This window comes from Anser cygnoides, chromosome 3 (assembly GCF_040182565.1).
Source record: "Anser cygnoides isolate HZ-2024a breed goose chromosome 3, Taihu_goose_T2T_genome, whole genome shotgun sequence".
Taxonomy (NCBI): domain Eukaryota; kingdom Metazoa; phylum Chordata; class Aves; order Anseriformes; family Anatidae; genus Anser; species Anser cygnoides.
In genome coordinates this window covers 64,082,575-64,102,272 of record NC_089875.1, presented here as the reverse complement: position 1 = coordinate 64,102,272, position 19,698 = coordinate 64,082,575, and the positions used below count along the sequence as shown (strand labels likewise).

At 38.2% G+C, this 19,698-nt stretch overlaps 1 protein-coding gene across 1 annotated transcript in view; it reads left to right on the top strand.

Annotated features, from left to right (window-relative positions):
• Positions 1 to 19,698, top strand: part of LAMA2 (laminin subunit alpha 2) — a 380,764-nt gene that overhangs the window by 236,530 nt on the left and 124,536 nt on the right. The window contains exons 19-23 of the mRNA XM_066993195.1: positions 293 to 504; positions 4,935 to 5,041; positions 9,383 to 9,563; positions 13,697 to 13,833; positions 16,382 to 16,618. Of these exons, the coding sequence (XP_066849296.1) occupies positions 293 to 504; positions 4,935 to 5,041; positions 9,383 to 9,563; positions 13,697 to 13,833; positions 16,382 to 16,618 (874 nt within the window). The remainder of the gene's footprint in view (positions 1 to 292; positions 505 to 4,934; positions 5,042 to 9,382; positions 9,564 to 13,696; positions 13,834 to 16,381; positions 16,619 to 19,698) is intronic.

Here is a 19,698-nt window from a genome sequence, read left to right as displayed (position 1 = left end):
TGAATTCCTCTAGAGCGCCAATAGACAGATTTCTTATTATGCTTTGTCTTGTCTTCAGTGTCAGTGACAAGATTTTTCTCCCACTGAAATCTAATTACTAGCAGAACTGGGAGGATTTCAGCTGGTACTGTATCTACAGTGTTGTTAAGAAGGAGAAGGAGGGAGAGAAAAAAGACAAGAAATATTTGAAGGAAGATCAAATAATTTTTAGTGATTAGTGAGACAACAAAATTAAATATTTCTAATGAGAGGATTACTTAACGGTCCTAACTTGTGATGTCTTTTACCTTAGGTGTGCAGAAGGCTATTTTGGACAACCTCTAGTACCAGGGGGATCATGCCAACCATGCCAGTGTAATGACAACCTTGACTTCTCCGTTCCTGGCAGCTGTGACAGCTTGTCTGGTGCTTGCCTGATATGTAAGCCAGGTACAACAGGCCAATATTGTGAGAGGTGTGCTGATGGATATTTTGGCGATGCTCTTGATGCAAGGAACTGTCAACGTAAGTCATGAACTTTTACTGCTTCTGACAGAATTGATCTATTCTATATCTGTGTTCCTGAGAGGAAGAATGCACCTCTGTATGTGTGCACAGAAGAAATGATATGGTATACTTACACTTCTAATAATACTGCTTTACCTGCATCTGCATTTGGAAAGGGAGATTTCAAAATAAATAGAAGGAAGAACCTATTACAAAGCTTCCTGCTGTAGTTGAAGCAGTAATGAAGCAGACATGGAACAAACTTAGGAGAACGGAGCGCTGCATGGATGCAAAAGGTTATACTAAATGTCAAATCTACAAAAATAAATACAAATAAATAGAAATGCTCTAAGTCAGCGAAATCTCATTAACTAGTGAGATTGGTGCTGAAAGGAGGGGGGAAAGATAGGAGGGAAGGGAGGAGGGAAGGATATTTCAGTTACTGTAGGGTCCAAATCTGGCAAAACTTGGGACTTCCTTCCCACCCGCATGACATCAGTAAGTGTTGGAAGCCACTGGCTCTTACAGGACACGATTATCCCCTCTCCTGCAAGGTTGAGCCTACTAGGTCCTGTTGAATTTTCGAAGGTGCTGTGGAGAAGGATTCCTGGCACTGCAACAAGCTACCATTTCTCAGTGAAGTGGTACCATGTTGTTAAAGTATAAGCCCCGGTTCCAGAGTCAGCTTTCCACACTGTGATCACAAGAAATCATGGAGCACATGTAGGAGCAGGAGGTTTTGCTTCTGTAGGAGGCAGTATCTCCCACTGAGTCCTAGCTGGCAAAATTCAGAACACAGCTATTAAGCAGAACAAATGCTTTTAGCTTAAAAACATCCACATATGCTTCCACCTCATTCTGAGGAGTGGAATAAAACAGATTATAAGATCTCCTGAAAAAGCAGAGTATTTTATTTCACTGTCACTAGGATTTAATTCTCTTCTTTCATCGGAATAAATGCAGAGCCACTCTATTGAGTACAAAGGTTTAATATCAGGATAAAATTATGCCAGTAAATATCAGTAATAAGCACTGTCTTATTGCTGTGTGTGTAGGAACACAGGGACTACTTCTTGCAGAGTATGTTGCAAGCACAGAAATCTGATCCACTGGCATCCATCTCCAAGATTTGCTCTACTAGTGGGTTGCAGTTTGATACTCAGAATACGAGGTAACATTGGACCACCTAAGACTAGATGGGAGCCACAGAGATGCAGAACATAGCCAGGTTTCTCAGCTAAAGCTAATAAGCACTGATATAGGTAAAATGGTAGACGGCCATGGATACACATGCCTGTGTAAATGCTTTCTGTAGCTACATAATACAGTGCTGGATAAAAGTTGGACAATCTCTGGACTAGTCAATAATTTATGACGAATGATGTCATATAAGTTAGGGTGTTAAGTGCGTAATGTGATTTAAAAAGCAGTGCATTTCAAAAATCATAGTTTCCAGTAGCTTGTCACCATTCCTGAGGCATCGACAGGGCTGTTACTTTGAACATTTCTACAGCAGCGGCAGCTGCATGGGAGAGATGTAATATGAGGAGAGTTCAGAAAGCATACAATTAAAAATAAAAAGTATTAAAAATAAATACATATTTAATGTAGAATTACAGGCTTTGCTTTTGTTGTTAGTATCACTGACAAAGAGAGCCCTATAATGTATTCATAGCCTTGTGCTCACAGTTACCTTGCATTCATCTACTCTCTGCCTTTCATGTGGGTTTTCTTTTTTTGCATATGATTTTCTTATTTCCTTTGCCGACTTTCATGAAGTTTGCCCTGCAGCTACAATATCAGAGGGACTGTGCCTTTACTTTGTTGTTTTCAATTTCATTCCTTATTAAAAAGCCAAATCCAAGAGTATTGCAAAGCATGAATTTTGCTCTCAAATTATTGTTTGAAATGTTCCTTGCTCTTTCTCAGTACAGTGCCATCGTCATGTGCATTAACCATTTCAAATGACAGTACAACTTTATATCACCATAGCATTTCTGAATTTCTTGGTGTATCTGTACAAAATAATAAATCTAAGAGCACGGAGCAAATGTCCTAGGCTTATTTGATTTGATTCTTGTAGGTTGTTTTTTTGGTGTGAAACAGCACAGTGTGCTGAAGCAAATAGCTAGAGGTTGTGCTGATGGTAGTAGAGCTAGGTGACATGAGATAAATTAAAGGAAATATCCAAGTGTGTTTATGTGCCAGTGCATAGGTACAACTATGGAGGGGAATAAGTGTGTAGGTTGATTATAAATACAGACTCATAAATATTTATACAAATCAAGAGAGAATAAGACAGGTCTTAACCAGTGTCATTTTGGGAGAGAGTAAGACAAATTTCTTTGTAATGTATTATAAGAATATATAACAATTATATTAAGAATATATGATATGTCATTTGGAGTAATATATAATATTAAACTCAGTTTATAAGAACAGTATTTTTTATTATTCTTGTGATTTCATATTCCTGATAAGTGAAAAGGTTCAAAATAGAAAGGCTTAGGTTTTTGAGGTCTGTATAAAAAGGTTGGTGAAATACTAGCTGTTAATTTGCATTGATAATTGTGTTTTTGTGTGTTTGGGCTTACACATCATCTTTCACTGTTGACCATTGTAATTAGGAAGAGACTCTAAATGTGTATATGTAATAGTCATTGCTGTGCACAGTTTGGATTATCAGTATTTTTAAAACATAAATATTATGGTAGTTGGTAAGGAATAGGGCTGCATGCAGGATGAAAGAGGTGAACATCATTACCAGGCTGAGAAGAGAGCCCAAAATATTTCTATTTATTTCTTTTTAGTTTATTGTATGTTTATCTTTGTTATTATATTGTTGTTATGTGCTCTCAAAGATATGAGATATCTTTTTGCAAATATTTGAGAAATAAGGTTGTGAACAGACTGGCAAGCCGTAAAGTCACCCTTATTCAAAAGAAGTAGCTTGTGCAGAATACCTCAAAAGTGGGGGGAAAACCAGAAAAAAGATCCTTTCAAGTCACAGTATAGTAAGTCCAATGAAGTTATGAGGAATATCCTTTTTTAATAGTCTCTATATAGAAAAAAAACATAACTGCTTTGTCTCTAGTGGCACCTTGTGACATGCAAGTATGTGACCACCATGTGTTAACTGTTGAGGCTCTCAAGTGTTTCTTAAAATGAAGTTGTCAGGTTAAGAAAAAGACCAACACATGTCAGGGCACTGCAAGAAGGGAAAATCTGGATTGCAGCCTGTTTCACAAAGTAGATTGGTAATAAATATAGGGATGTGGATTCATTCCCCTCTGGGGAAAAAAAGGACACACAGGAACTAGTTCCTGCTTATGGAATTGGTGCCTGTACAGTCAGAGTTGCTATGACACACGGTCGCATCCCTCCTTTCCATATTTTGAGTGCTGAAGGGATTTTTCTAATCTCTGCATGCCAAAAGAATTGTGTTCAAAGGGCATAAAGGGTGATAGAAGGCTTCCCAAATATTTCTCTTCTCCCAAAACTTGAGCATTTAGGAGCCAAAAGCAGTGTTTTTTTTTTTTCTTTGTTTTGTTTCTTTATTTTTGTTTTGTTTTCTTTTCTTTTCTTTTCCCCCTTAACAAACAGCAGTTCCTTCTCACTGCTGTTTTAAATCCTTAGACAAGTTCTGTGACAAGTTAGGCTGGTCAGTTGGGTTACATTTCCTCTGCAAGCTCTGATGCTGTTGCAGTGGCAGAGGTACTGGTCAGGTATCGGAGCAGGTAACGCTCAGTCTCTTTTTCAGCTGTACTCCAGGGTCCTGCCTGTGACAGAGAGCCCGGGGTTTGAGTGAGGATGTTACTGCTCCATAACCAGGCACCTGGAGGCAAACTTCTTCTCATTCCTTCTCTTCCTACCCAGCATGTGGACATGGGCTGAACTCCTGTGGAGCAGGACCAGCCGATGCAGCAGTAACATTCCCATCTACCATAGCTAAATCCCATACAGACCCTGTGGAAGAGTCCATGCCCCTTTTTTCCTCAGTGCCACTGTGCCCACTGCAAGTTTTGGGACAGTGACCTGGCTGTCCTGAGACTGAGAGCACCCCTTGTTCCGCACCACCCCATTTGCCCTGAAATTTAGCGTGTAAAGGCAAAGTTGTTACTCTTCTGAAACCTTCTTACTTCTTCATTACACACTCAGTAATGTTCTCTAAACATCCTCTTTTGATCTGAGAGGTGCATAGAAAACAGGTTGTTTTATGAAGTCAAAGCAAAAATTCTCAGGGCAATAATTTGGAGCACAATTCCACGTTACTGTGAGTAGGTTTATTGTCACAGTATGGGAGTGAAGCCTTCCTGCTTTCCTCAGGCCTGCTTTCTTGGGTTCCTCAGGGAGGCAAAAGCTGCACGGTAGACATTTGGCTATTAGTTAGCTTCAGTAGCATATGTGTTCCGGAAATACATTAACAGCTCCTCCTTATTTGTCTGTAGCCTGCCACTGCCACATCAATGGATCCATCTCGGAGATCTGTGACTCCAAGACAGGCCAGTGCAAGTGTAAAGCCAACGTGATCGGTCGCCAGTGTGACATGTGCAAGGTGAGTGATGAGGAGTGATGCTTTGTTTAAGTTTGCTTCCCTGCTTGACATAACCAAGTACAGTCTGGTTTTGGATTTCTTTTCTTTTTTGTTGATTTTCTTAAGGATAAGAACTGATAGGAATTGTTCTTATGTACAGAGAGAAAGATTAAAAAAAAAAAAAGTCTGTTTTTAAAACGTTTTTCAAAGCTTTTTTAGAACAAAACACAGAACAAAAGTAAATCTCCTTTTGTATGCTGTGAATATATTTTAAGCCTCACTATACATATAAGTACATTTTTATGTATGGTATGTACATTTCATATTTTGAATGTTCGATATAAATAAATTAGTTAAAAGTATTGCAGCTCTGGGGAAAAATCTCTCCATGAAAAAAGTTGCAAAATATCTGATAGCATCTGGTATTCAAAAAAGCAGAAAGCTCGTTTACTCCTGCTGTGAATATTATGCTTTTACTTTTTTCTTTTTTTTCTCAGGGGTTCTTTTTGTATTGTCCAAATACTGCATATTTTTTGGTGAAAATGCCTTTTGCCTTGATGTTGTTTTGCTGTCACATAAATCACTGCAAAAAGAAAAATGTTTTTCATGAATTTTCACAGAGAGATTTCTTTAGGTTGCTAAGGAATATTTTATAAGTGGCTGTATGATTCTCTGTTTCGGTGTGAGGACTTATGGATTAGGCCTTGCCCTCAGAACACCCTATGCACATATTTATATGCATATTTAAAGCACATACATACATTTGTACATATACACAATATTTGTGTAAAAACCACAAGGATAATTTTCACCCTTTAAGCTGCATAATTTTTGACGTGGTTTGCCAGGGTAGAACATTCTCTTCTGGCATCTCTTTTGATACCAAATCATTGGTATCAATGGAATTTGCCACACATACTATAACGTACATATACAATATATCAAACTTGTTAATATAATATTGGCTGTTGCTTGGAATTAATCTTTGTTTACTATTGCCTTTATTCCTGTACTCTTTTATTTGGTGTAGTTTCATTGCCTGCACTTTCTAACAGTGTTTACTTTCCATTCTTAAAGCCCAGCTACTTCTGGGCCCCAGAAAAGCTGTTTTGTATGCCCTGTGGCTGCAGTGCGTTAGGATCCATGTCACTGCAGTGTGATATGTCAGGAAGATGTATCTGCAAATCAGGATTCATGGGCAAACGCTGTGAAATCAGCAGACAGGTGCCTAAATTGAAAGAAAATGCACGAAGCAGTCAGCAGATCCGAGTCCCCCCTCGCAGATGGGGCTTCAGCAGTGCCAGTGGGTGCCCACGGGGTGCTTACCGGCCTGCTACTCCGGTAATCAGAAACTGTGTGCATTGCATGGGCTGAGACCTCATATTTGCTTGTGGTGTGTGGGTTGTTTGTTTGTTTGTTTGTTTCTCCCTTTAAATAAATGTGCTACAATACATTAACTTATCAAGGAACACACAGGCACAGAAAACAGGCTGCTGTTCAGGGTACTTTCCCACATCCAGGGCTTGGCATAGTGCAAATAGCAATATAGGCCAAAGTCAAATACCAGAATGAGTCCAAAAGCAGCACGATCAACAATAGTATGCATAGAATGTATGGGTGATGCACATACATCAGTGAAATCAGTGGGATATTCATGGCCTTCAGTAGAGCAAAACTTCCTCCTCTAATGATTCAAGAACCAAAGTTACAAGTTCATGAGAAGAATCAGCCCCAGAGGCAAAGTGTTAAGATCTTGAAATATCAAACGTGACAAGTTTAAAGTTCTCACTTGTGAATATGGACAGTTTGAGACATTTTTTATTTTTAACCAGGCCAAGTTCACATTACTTGAATACAATTCCCAAAATAATAGAAGTATTCATTGTTTATCACTTATCATTATTGTTTATCACATACCAGTAAAGAAACTCTTTTACATCCTAACATGATGTAATTATGATACAACTGCTTCTAACTGAGCAGTTTTAAGTATGTGGTTTTTTTGTTTGTTTTTCCTTTTTCTCCCCTGCTACCAAAGACATCTTGTTTGAAAAATACCTGGCAGTGTTTTGTCTTCCTCAGTCAGGCTTCAGGATTCATGCCTTCTTTGCTTGTATGGATTCCTTTGGAGAATGTGAGCTTTTACCTATTTAACATAAATTACATAACTGTATTGCCCGCACAAATACTCAACATACACTGGTGCAGGGACACAATATAATACAATACTCAGAAAATGTATTGTGTTTCTTTGTTGTCATCCAGGATCTTATCCATTGTTCAGTAGATGTGATTCTCAAGAGTTTCTGTGTATAAACAAGCTTTGCTGAGGGCTCAACGTGGAGACTTATCTTGGGGGTCTGCATGACTGATCAAAATGTTTTTCACTGTGCAGAGCTCATCACAGAATACAACCCAGCATGCTAGTGATCTTTTCTTCCTTCATGCAGTGTGGAGTGCTAGTGTATTGGACTGTTTTTCTGTTTTTCACCCTTATAAACAGAATTTATTAGATCCTATCAAACTTTCTATTGAGAGCTGAGCTGCATGCTGTGCATTGTTTGCTTCACTGTATTAATCTGATTGTCTGTCCTGAGGTTTTTGCATATTCGCAGTTCTGAAATTTTCTTCATGTGTAGAAGAAATCTTTAGAGATAGTCTGTAGATTTAATTGAACATTGGAGTTTAATTACATGAATTCGAGTATTCCTTTCTCTCTGATACACTGTGTTTTGTCATGCCGAAGCATGTAATTGGCAAAACATTTCATTATAGAACTTGGAAATGAAGATCAGGGCTATTCCTCATTATGTGTATAATCAGGCATTTGCTTAGTTCCATATGAGTCTTCAGGCCAAATTCTGGCTGTATGTGGTATGTGTGGTCCTGTATTCTGATGCATGTTGGTCAATTCTCTATGGGAATGTGGAACCTCAATATTAATCTCAGAGCTCAGGTTTGAGAACTTTTATGTGGAAACCTGCTGAATTCTCTGGGATTTCACCTATACAGGAAATTACGTGTTCAACTGTGGAAGCAAATCCATGGAAAATGTAAGTCTGTACAGTGCAAACTTGAAAAAAATTGTACAGATCTAGACTAGGTAGAAACCAAACAGCACGTGTCTGGGTCACACAGTAGTACATGGTAAAGGTAATTATCTTCCATTTCAGTCCATTCATATTCATTAGCATTCATTTAATTTATTTTTTAATATCTCATTTTTAACATTTTACTTTCCTAGCAAACTTTCTGATAGATTTTTGCTATTGAATGTTTTAATATCAAATTCAGGTTAAGCTAGTAACAGGATTTAGATTTCAGTATTCTCTGAGAATCATCATACTTGTGAGGAAAAAAAAAAAAGTAGAAAACTAATCCCATTTCAAATCACACTAGCTCAAGACTGAATTCAAAAATAAATAAGTAAATATCAAGTACAGTGTGCTCTTAGGGGCCTCAGTAATAACCATACAGTCTGTAGGTTAGAAGCTTCATGAGGAAGTCCATACTGCAGTATATACGTAAAGATGTCTTCCCTTCTTTACAAGTATACTTTTCTGCATTCCACTATTGGAGTTAACAGGGAAGTTTATTACTATAATTGATGACATCTGCTGTGGTTCTGAAGGAACTTTATAATAGTGAATGCAAGAAAAAAAAAGTCAAAGAATGAAAATAGTAAGAAGAGAAAAAGAGGGTCATTATCCCAGTCTTACACTTACGCCAAAGACAGTTTTTATCTCAAAAATAAGCAATTCCCATTACTTGCTTGTAATGCAAACAAATGCATTCTATCCACATTCTTCTGAAGTTATTCCTAAGAATTATTCAGAAGAAACACCCTCGAGTTACAGAATACTGTATATGGCCATTGCCTATGGTCAAAGGAGATAGAGAGTCTCTAAACAAGTAGAGTTTGGTTGAATCAATGTCAATTAATAGCTAAGAATTTGATTTCATTCTCTTAGAAATTAACTCTACCTAACATAATCTTACAAGCCAAACACCAATGTATGGCTCCATCATTTCATTTAGGTTAAGTGAAAAGTGTCTGAAAGCCAGTCTGAAGACCATACATAAACACCTTCTTGTTGAAATCATACTTAAGGAAACAGCCTCATAGGAGGTGTGTTGCCTATGGAACTTTCATTATAACATTAGGTAACATTCTGAAATTTTTATTCTTTTTCATCTGCGTAGGGCATATAGCACCCTTACCCCCTGTTTTACTCCTATAACTCTATTTGTTAAGAATAGCATTTCAGTGTTCAAGAGGAAAAAATCACCCTGGTCTCCGTGCACCCTGAGCTTTTTCTCTTTTCTCCCATGTACTAATTGCTCTTCCTTTCTCGGTGGCAGCCTGAAACATTTGGCTTACAGTCTTCAAGGGGATGTGTTCCCTGCAACTGCAACTCATTTGGTTCCAAGTCCTTTGACTGCAATGGAGATGGGCAGTGTTATTGCCAGCCAGGAGTGACAGGAAAGAAGTGTGACCGCTGTGCTCATGGATTTTACAACTTCGAAGAAGGAGGCTGTACTCGTATGTAAATTCTTTTTGGCCAATTGAAGATTTATTTATTTATTTATTTATTTTCTTACTAAGTTGACCGGTTTTGGATTACTTAACAAATTTCCTGGCAGGTAGGCATTTTCATAAACAGCCTTGTAAATCAGTCAATTGGCAAGGAGTATGATTGGCAAAAAGAAAAAATCGAAGCTATTCCTGCTATTTTAAGGTCAGTTTATGGCTAATCTGTTATAGACACCTATGTCTAGAAGGAATAGGGGTGTCTTTTTCTCCAAGTACTTTCTGCCCAAAAAGTTCCTCTAATTTAGTTATGGCAAGGATATCATAGAAGGCTGATTAAGGTGCTTGCAAACCCATGTCAGGTTGAAGGGATGTGAATAGAGATCTTTTCCAACCTGACTGATTCTATGATTCTAGTTTTATCCCAAACTTTTTCACTGTCCTTACAAGGTTGATCCTTTTTTATTAAATTTCTGTACAGTAATATTTAGGGTATTGCTTACTTGTATACTTTTTGTGTACAACAAGATTTTCAGATAAAAACCTTTACTACGTCTATTGTGTAAGCACGGGAGAAGTGTGCTCTTCCAGATGCTGAAATTCTAGCATTAGACATTAAATATTTCCAGCCACTTCTTTACATTTGTGTTTGTTCTTTTGGAAATAAGGTCAAACACTGAAACAAACACTTTCTGTCCTTAAAGCAATACAGACTGCTAGATCAAAAAGAATCTAACCCCTAGGTCTCCTCACAGAGAAATACTTAATCTTTGCTGTATTTTTAATGTCTCATAGACTCGTTTAGGTCTGATCGCAGGAATTGTAGATATTTATCTAGGGAAGTTGGCTGCTGGGATGACAGAGTGGTGGTGATGGCCCCACAATGCATTCCTTGCTGATGGCTGAGTGCTGACAAGCCAAGGACATCGCTGCTGTCATTCTTCAGGCCAAAGCAGTGGTGTTCTTTCCAGAACCAGTAATCACCACCCCCAGTACCCTAGTCCTCCTCGTTTTCCTTCAGGCAAGCAGCAGAAGCAGCAAGCCTAGCTCTCTGCCTTTTCTTACTACCTTTTTTTATGGAAGAAACTTCTAGGCCTTGAGACCAAAACTGTGCAGCAACATTCAATTTCAGCTGTAAAGCTGATAAACCTTGAGCCATGCTGGTTTACAGATCAGAACTAAAAACATTACTCTATGGTATTGTCTGCCATGAGAGGGAAGGGCTAAGAAAATGTTTACCATGTTGTAAAGTTCAACATGGTACCATGGAAAAGGGAAGGATTGGTTCACAGGCTCGCTGAGGCACTAAAAGAGCTTGAAATAAATTGCAAATGATATCTGCAGTCCTAAGCATCTTAGCACATAAATGGAGAGGGAGGAAAAAAAAAAAACCACACAACTATAGATGATCTTAATGATTACTCTCTTATTCTAATATTTCACAGTTTAAAAGCACATCACTATTGTGAAATATTACAGAATGTTAATTTCATACAGTTGGGGAAGGGAAATAAGAGGGCAATTAACAAGATCTCACATTAAGATTTTAACTGCTCGTTTAGCAAACATGAAAAGACCAAGTTTAAGGAACAGTGATGACATGGGAAAGTAGTGTAAATCCAAATAATATTTTAAATAAAAATGTATCTGCCTGTGGTCATCAGGTATTCTAAATAACCTCAACAGCTAAATATGCTAAAGAAAATTAGATTTTTAGAAATTCCAAAGTAACTACAACAGATGGAGAGGAATTCTGTTTTCAAAATGCTGTTTGTTCCTCATTTATTTATAGTAGACCTTTTATGTATTCCTTCGAATGACAAAAAAAAAAAGGAATTAAATTATGAATCACAGAGAAAATGAGAAATTTAATGAAAGTATAGCAAATCATGCTAAGAAGAAACTGCGCAAAAATGAATACTAGAGTGACAGTTAAGTATCGAATAAAATATTATACCTCTTTTATCTAGCTTTTATCCAACAGAAATATAAGTTGATTTTTGTGCAATAAAAATCATAGTTTAAAACAAAACAAAAATTTTAAGAATCATCAGTTACTGTTGACATTCTGGCAGTAAAGATACAAGAGAAATTCCTATTTCACTGTTGCTTGCAGCAAATGTTTTGTATTTTTTTCCATATTATTTTCTTTTAATGAGGATTACAAAAAAAAAAAAAAAAACTATTGCTGTATCACCCCCGCCCCCCTCCACCCCCCTATACCTTTTGAACCAATTTTGGCTAAGAACTGAAAGTCCTTAGAAGTCACATCCAAAAGCCTCAGTCTCCCAATGAGAGATGTATTCCTGTAACATCTGCAAGCCACATTGTGTCAAAAGATTCTATGTAACATGTTTTCACATCTTGTTCTGGCAAGACTGAGGCAAAACTCTACATCTTCTTTGCATTAGTTACCTCATTTTGGAAACATTGGTGGGGAAAAATGAAGATCAGTTCTTTTTTGAAATATAGATGTATGGGTTCCATCTTTGCCCCTCTCTCATTATCTACCTTTACTTTAAAATAGAATAGAATAGTTCAGTTGGAAGGGATCTACAAAGATCATCTGGCCTGACCACTCCAGGGCTAACCAAAAGTTAAAGCATGTTATTGAGGGCATTATCCAAATGTCTCTTGAACACTGACATCATGGGACAACACTGATGCATGGGGCATCAAACTATTTTGTACCATAAAAGCGATGAACACAAATGCAGACCTCAGCAGTGGAGCATTATATTCCGCTGTCCTGTAACCATACTAAGGGACAGATTAGTTCTCAGAGAGTGACAAGTTGCTTATGATGCTTTTGCTCTGATCTCAGAGGTAATGTTCAGGGTGGGTATGCAAATAAATATGCACCAGTTCTGCTCCTCAAAACAACTCGGTGTCTTGTGCTCCGTAACTAGTCACTTGTATACTTTGAATCTGCATTTGTCACCAATGAATTGTTCACTTAATAAATGCTTTAATATCAAAGGACACTTTTGGAACCACTTCCAAACCCAAATTATTTTAATTGAATAAAATCTACAAAGAATTCCAGTTTCCTTTGAAGACATTGTTGTCCCCCTGACAGAGCTGTAGCACGTTCATGGTGCTTAGAAAAAGAATCCTTGATTTTATCATACATCCCACTGATTTATTTCTGCTTGTGTACAGCCTTTTCCTAACTGTGTACTTGAGTATGAAAGCTGTATTTAAATCTGTGAGGAACAGTTGTTACGCAGATGTGAGAGGCAGAGACCAGAGAATGTATAAACAGAGAGCATGAGGACAGGGCATGTGCTCATTATTCAGTTGTTTTCTGGTTACTGGGAGAAAGTACCCTGCCTACTTCCAGTGTTCCCGGTTCCATTTCACATTTTAATACGTTGCTCGCACAATCTGCCTCTTCCTCCAAATCCCTCTCTCACAAATTTGTTGCAGAATGAAAATGAATCAAGCTGAAGAGTTTCTCTAAGACCCAAATGATTAGGACAATCAGAACAGAACAAGTTTGGCTGCAATGAATCTTAATTCAGAGGTGCCCATGTACTGCAGGAAGTGTTGGTGGGAAGAGGATACAGAATGATGTAGTCCGAAAAAAGGAATAAGCTGCAAAAAAGAAACTGACACCACCTTTCTCCCTTATACGAAAAATCTGGCAGCAGCAAAAATTTCAGGAAGTGGGCTCAGAGTGGTGCGAGAGATGGCATAACGTGCAGGTTCCTTGTGCAGAGGGCCCAGAGGCAGTCAGGTTGCCTCTTGCACAAGACAGCATGGCCTGGAAATCACAGAATCACAGAATTCTAGGGGTTGGAAGGGACCTCAAGAGATCATTGGGTCCTACCAGCAGTGCTCAGGTGGCTATGTCACGGGAGTGCACAATGTCAGATGGCTCTGCAGTTCTGCAGTCAGGGCCTTTCTTTTTCATACACTGTTCTCTTTGTAGTTCCTTCAAACTCAGTTAGCTCAGCTGCACTGCTTCTGGTTTTAGTTTCTCTGGGTTTACCCTGCCTGTCTATCTCTGCAGATAACTGGGAGTTCACTGTACAGTACAGGCTGTGGTGGAATGATCCTAACTGTGTTACAGCCTGTTTTCCAGATGTCACGTAAAGGGGTAACTTTCACTCTGCTCTATTTTTTTTCTGTCTCCCATGAAGCCTGCGACTGTTCACGTTTCGGTAATAACTGCGATCCTGTCAGTGGCCGCTGTATCTGCCCTCCCAATACCATTGGAGAGATGTGTGACAAGTGCGTGCCAAATCACTGGGGCCACGACATTGTCCGTGGTTGCAAGGTGAGTGGATCTCTATTTTCTCTCTGTGTGTCACCTCTTTCCCGTTGGGTTAATACAGTAGTTTGTAGCTGGGACACAGTTTTAGGTTTGTACATCATTGTTTGTCTCTGTATTGCAAGTTCTGGTGTCAGTCAGACTGTGGTGTGAGTGTCAGTGATCTTTTGCTGAGTGCAACAGACTCCCTCTTTCAGGTATGCAGCCTGTAACACCAAACACCTTGTTTGTACTGTACTGCTGTCATGCTGAGTCTGTGTCCTGCTCAAGCCTGATTTCTGTTGTTTTAGCTGTGTTTAACATGATTGAGGAGATTACCAAAATATTATACAAGGCAGAGACGTATAGCTTCAGGTAACTGACATTGTCTTCACAGAATAAATTTACTTTTGCCCTAGTTATGATGTCAGTGGGAATTTATACTTGAATTTTACTTGGGAAGGACTTCAACTTATGCATAAGAGACAGTGAAGAGAGAAGAAAAGAAACAGCAACTTTAGCTGTAAAATGTGTTTTCTTCCTATTTCTTTAAAAGGAAAATAAGCCTTTTCATTAGCCTGTAAATCCTTCTTACTCCAGTGTTCAACCGAGTTTTGAAAAAGTCTGAAGGGGTGGGAAGAAGGGACAAGAAATAGAAAAACAATGATAGTGTGTCAAAGAGGCCATGAAAGCTATTGATAACATCATACTCCTGAGTTAAGGGGAACAGTATTCAGTTAAGGTTGAAAACTAGTGACAATGAATGTTGGGTTAAGTTCAAATGCCTTCTCTCTGCCTTTCTTATTGATGACGAGGTATTTATAGTACTGCTGCAATTACTCCAAAAAACTGTCTTGTCTGAACATGGCTATTAATGCACTTTCTTAAAAGCCTGTTTGTCATGTAGCTCAGGTTGCAAATTAATTATCAAGAACATTTTCTTTTCTATGTGTATAGAAAACTCCTCTTGTGAAACCTCTGCTGTGCTGCTGTGATATAGACTCTTGGCTTCTGAAGCCAGCCTAATGAGGTTGAAGACCTCTGTTTGAGCTCTGGAGTATATTCTCCGATTGTCTTTTATGTGAGCACATTAGTATGGCAGTTCCATGGCACCATCTAAATTAATAATGATCTATCAGCCCACATCTCTTTCAGTATGTTGCAGCTAATTTCTGCAAAGTGAGATGTGAATCTCCTGCTCACACTCTTTGTAGAAGATTTCCAGAGCTGTTGTAAATCAGGAGGATAGAGAGCTTTACATAAAACTGCTTGCTTGCAAAACACACATAACAACTGATTGTAATTTAGGTTTTGATATTGCACACTGAGTTATTTCAGTGTATGGTGAACAATTTGCTTTCTAAGCTTTATGTTCAAATGTATCTTGTAGAATAAGGTTCTTTCTGTCACAAGGTTTTATTTCTTAGGTTAGGTAGTTGTCTGGCAGTCTAACATTTAACCAGTAGTTAAACAGTTTCTCTTGCATTCAGTAAAAATTGAATTCGAATATTTCCTGTGTATAATCACCTTCTTTATAAATGGTCTTTTCAGAGCAGAAAAAACATGCTGTAAGTATTCATATAATAAACAGTTTTTCTTAGAAAATGAATCTACATTTCCCTTCTCTCTTTTTCAGCTTTGTGTCCTTAATTTTAGCAAGTCTATCCATGTCAGTTACTGTGGTAACCTGTACTGCTGGCACCGAGTTTGCTACTGCAAGCTGAACTTATTCATATGAGATTCTTGTCACGCCAGTGATCACAGTGAATGTCCTGTGCTAACTTTGTAGTACAGTCACAGTAATAGCACTGAGGGATTCTTCTGTTCTTCAGGAGCCTGCAGCTTTCTCAGCTACTTGCTTCTGTAGTGAATATCTAGATCCCTTGGCAAATTATCTATTTCTCTGCTTACCTGCCTGCTAAACTCTTGTTCTGTGAGCAAGTTTACTTCCCAGTACACCAGAAGGCTAAATATCTGTATCCCATACCATGTAAATTGCTATCATCTAAGAGTCCTGCTTGACAGTTATCTAGCTATCTAGGTAACTATCAAAAGATAGTTAGTTACCTGCCTGATGGATTAGTAAAAATCATTGCACTAGATTCCACCAGGACCCCTGCCCCTGAGCAATTCCAGTTTTAGTAAAGTGGTCTGAACATGCCCTGCATAGGACTTGCATAGAAAGAACTTTTTAGAGGGCACTTAAAATTGTTAAGTTAACTTTGCAGAGTTGTCCTTGATCCTGTTGGATTTATTTCATTTCACTTCACTGCCTGATTTATCAGTCATAAGTAAAATGTGTTCAAAAAGAAAACAGTGTTATAAACGTTTTAAGTATAATTTTTAGTGTTTTTAGTGTAATTGTTAGACCCTTGTTGAATAAAGATAGATGCCTAGCCTTATAATTGATAAATTACCTTTGGACAGTGGAAGTTCATTGTTGTGTAAAAACTCTGCTTGTCAGTACTGTATTGTGGGTGTTGTTTTTTTGTTGTTGTTGCATGCTTTTTGTTTTGTTGTTGTTTGTTTGTTTTTCAGAGCAAACCTGCAATTTTCTCCTTGTTTCTCTTTTCAGTCCTGTGACTGCAGCCCCGTTGGAGCCCTAAGTTCTCAGTGTGACTTAAATACAGGCTGTTGCTTCTGCCGCCCGGAATTCTCAGGGGATAAATGCACTGAGTGCAGGTTGGGTTACTGGAATTATCCGCAATGTATTGCTTGTCAGTGTGTCCAGTCAGGGACTGATCCACAGACCTGTGAGACAGAGCTGGGGAAGTGCTCATGCGTTGATCATACTGGCCAATGCAGCTGCAAGGTAGGACATTGAAGGTTGTAAGCTGATCTTATTGATGCTGAGAAATTCACTCCAAAATTCCTTGGCATTTGTACTTGGCTACAATGCCTGCAAACAAAGCTAGTTGTTTGTCATAGTGCATTTGCTAATTGTTGTGGGAGGAGTTTAACATAAAGACTTAAGTGCTCATCAGTTGCTTTTTCACACACTGACACTTGCTAGGATAGCATCCTCTTAGGCTCTCCACTGCCTTTATATTGCTTCCTGGTCTTACAGAACTGTTGCCAATTTAAAACATTCAATACAATTCTTGTTCAGACATTTGGCAAATTAAATGCAAACACATCAGTAATAACAATATTCCACAGAGCTAGTTCTTTATAGTACATTGTCTTAGAGGGAGTCAACACTGATCAGTAAAATGAGTAGAATTCACTGCAATAGTATCTGTTCTTCTGAGTAGACTGCATACAATTCGAGATCACTAAAGTGGTGACTTCAGTAAGACTTTTGAAATCATCATCCACGCCCTTCTTATTTGGAATTGTTCTTAGAAGAACCGTACGCATAGGTGGGTTGAAAGTTGTCTGGATTACTGGGCTTAAACGGTGGTTTGAATCCACTTGGTAACCGCCAAGCAGAGTACCCTAGGGCCAATGTCTTCATCATTGACCCAGGTGATGGGACAGGATTCACCATCAGCAGATTTGAGGATATTGCTGATTTGAAGGAAGTAGACATTGACATACTGAACAGTAGAACTGCAATCCGTAGAGGTAGTTGTAGAGAGTGATATGGTCTCCCCTGAGCTTCCTTTTCTCTAGGGTAAACAACCCCAGTTTCCTCAGCCACTCCCCATAAGACTTGTGTTCCAGGCCCTTCACCTGTTTTGTTGCCCTTCTCTGGACACGTCTTTTTTGTAGTGAGGGGCCCAGAACTGAACACAGTATTCGAGGTACAGCCTCACCAGAGCCAAGCAAACTGCTTACTGAGCTGATTGGGGAAGAGATTGGCCAGCAGATGAAGGCAAGTCTTTATCCTTCTCTACTCAGAGCTGATAAGACTGCAATTGGAAATGGCAGTTTTAAGTTTTGACACAAGAATGCTGAGAAGGGCTAAAATGAAACTTAAAGCAGATGATCTCTAAATATATATTGAGGGAGCTGGACTCTTCTTGTCTGCAAATAAATAAATAGATAAAAGAAGCTGAGGAAAAATGCAATAGCAGCCTACAGCAACTTTAAAGTGTTGCTGCAAACATGATGGATTTAAGTCCTTTTTTATAGCAGCAAAAGTATGACAGCTGCATATGGCAGCTTGGGAATTTTGGATTGGATATTGGGGAAAAAATCGCTAGGAGGGTCATGCAGCATTGAAACAGATTATCCAGACAGGTTGTAAAATTCCCATTCTTGGAGGTTTTCAAATATTTGCTAGTGGTTAGCCTGATCTAGCATTGATCCTCCTCAGGGAGGAGGTTTTTAAAAATGACCTTAAGAGATTCCTTTTGTGATTTTAATTTGTTCTTCTTCAGGGATTGCCCTGGCACAAAGAGCTAGTAAAATGGAAAGATGAATTTTAATGATGTAATTGCCAGGTAATTCTTTTGTTAATTGCACACCAGTCACTTCATTCTGAGTTCAAAGCATAGGCTCAACTGTAGAACCAATTAGGTTGGAAGGGACCTATGGAGATCATCAAGGTCAGACCCTTGTTTGAAAGAGACTGCTGAGGCATTATTTCCAAGGATGGAGATTCTACAACCTCTGTGCAAACTGCTTGACCACCCTCCCATTTCTCTGGTGTATTTGAACAGAACATACCATGTTCTGTTTCCCAAATCCCAATTCATTTGATGATTGGACCATAAGAAGTCTGAAGTGAGTGAATCGTTGCCAAAGGCAGTCTGAGAAAAAGTTTTCTCAGACTAATGAGCAGTGCTATCTGTCCTATGTCATCCACTGAAAGGGAAAAAGAAGTGTCTCAATTATTTCAGCTTCTCCTTGTATGTGACGTGCTCCAGCCCCCCTAACCATCTTGGTGGCCCTTTTCTGGGTTAGGTCCAGTTTGTCAGTGTCTTTCTTGTAGGTCTTGCAAGCACTGAATAGAAATAATGGAGTTTTATGTCATTTTTAAATAGAAATGTTTCATTTTTGATTCTTTTAAGGCAGAATATAGCTCAATGTCTCTGTGAATGCAAATTAATAATATATATTTAGCTGATGTTTAATGATGAGAAACCGCAATTGATATGAAACAATGCAAAGCAAATAAAAGTCACAATTTATGACAGAAAAATGAGCAAATACTACTGTATTAACTCAACAGATTTTTGTTTGGTTGCCCTTTTTTTTTTTTTTCTCAGAGATTAAATCTAGGGTTGGTTAACATTTTGACTAACTTTTCTGAAAGAGTTGTATATTGAAGATGCAAAATCTTTATAAAAGGATAATCATTGCTACTTAAACCTGCTGTTATAGCTGGAAAAAAATGTGCTTTCAAAGGCTTGGGAGCTCCTTTTGTCAGTCCTGACAAAAAGCATCAAAATCTAAGCTAAATACAGTGTAAGCGTACTTGCTCATCATTACATGTGGAGAAGAGGGTTAAAAATGGTAAATCCTCAGGGACAGTGTTGGTTTCCTTTATAAGTTTGGAAAGTTGATTTTGTTGTTTAGATTGGCTTCCTGGTATTACTGTCAAGAGAAAAAGAAAAAAAAAAAAAAAGACAACCAGTGCTTTTATATTGGTAACTTTTTTTGAAATACCGTGTTCTTGGTATGAAAACAATTTTAAAGTGCCATGAATAAATTAACATGTATCTAGCCCTATCTGGTATAGCTTTTTATTTGGACTAATTGAAAAATGAAAATAAAAGCACTGACATTACAACAGTGAAACATTTCAGCCTTGTTAATACAGTTCAATGATGTGGAAAACAATCAGATGGAGAGGGAAAAGCTTTTCTCCACAATATTTCCATTAAAGTATGTTTCTCAGCAAGAACATTTAGTACTGTACTTTAAATATTTTGTCAAAACTAATTCCTATTAAACAAAAGGTTTGATTAACCCTGGCAGTTTCAGAAAGACATATTTTTTTCT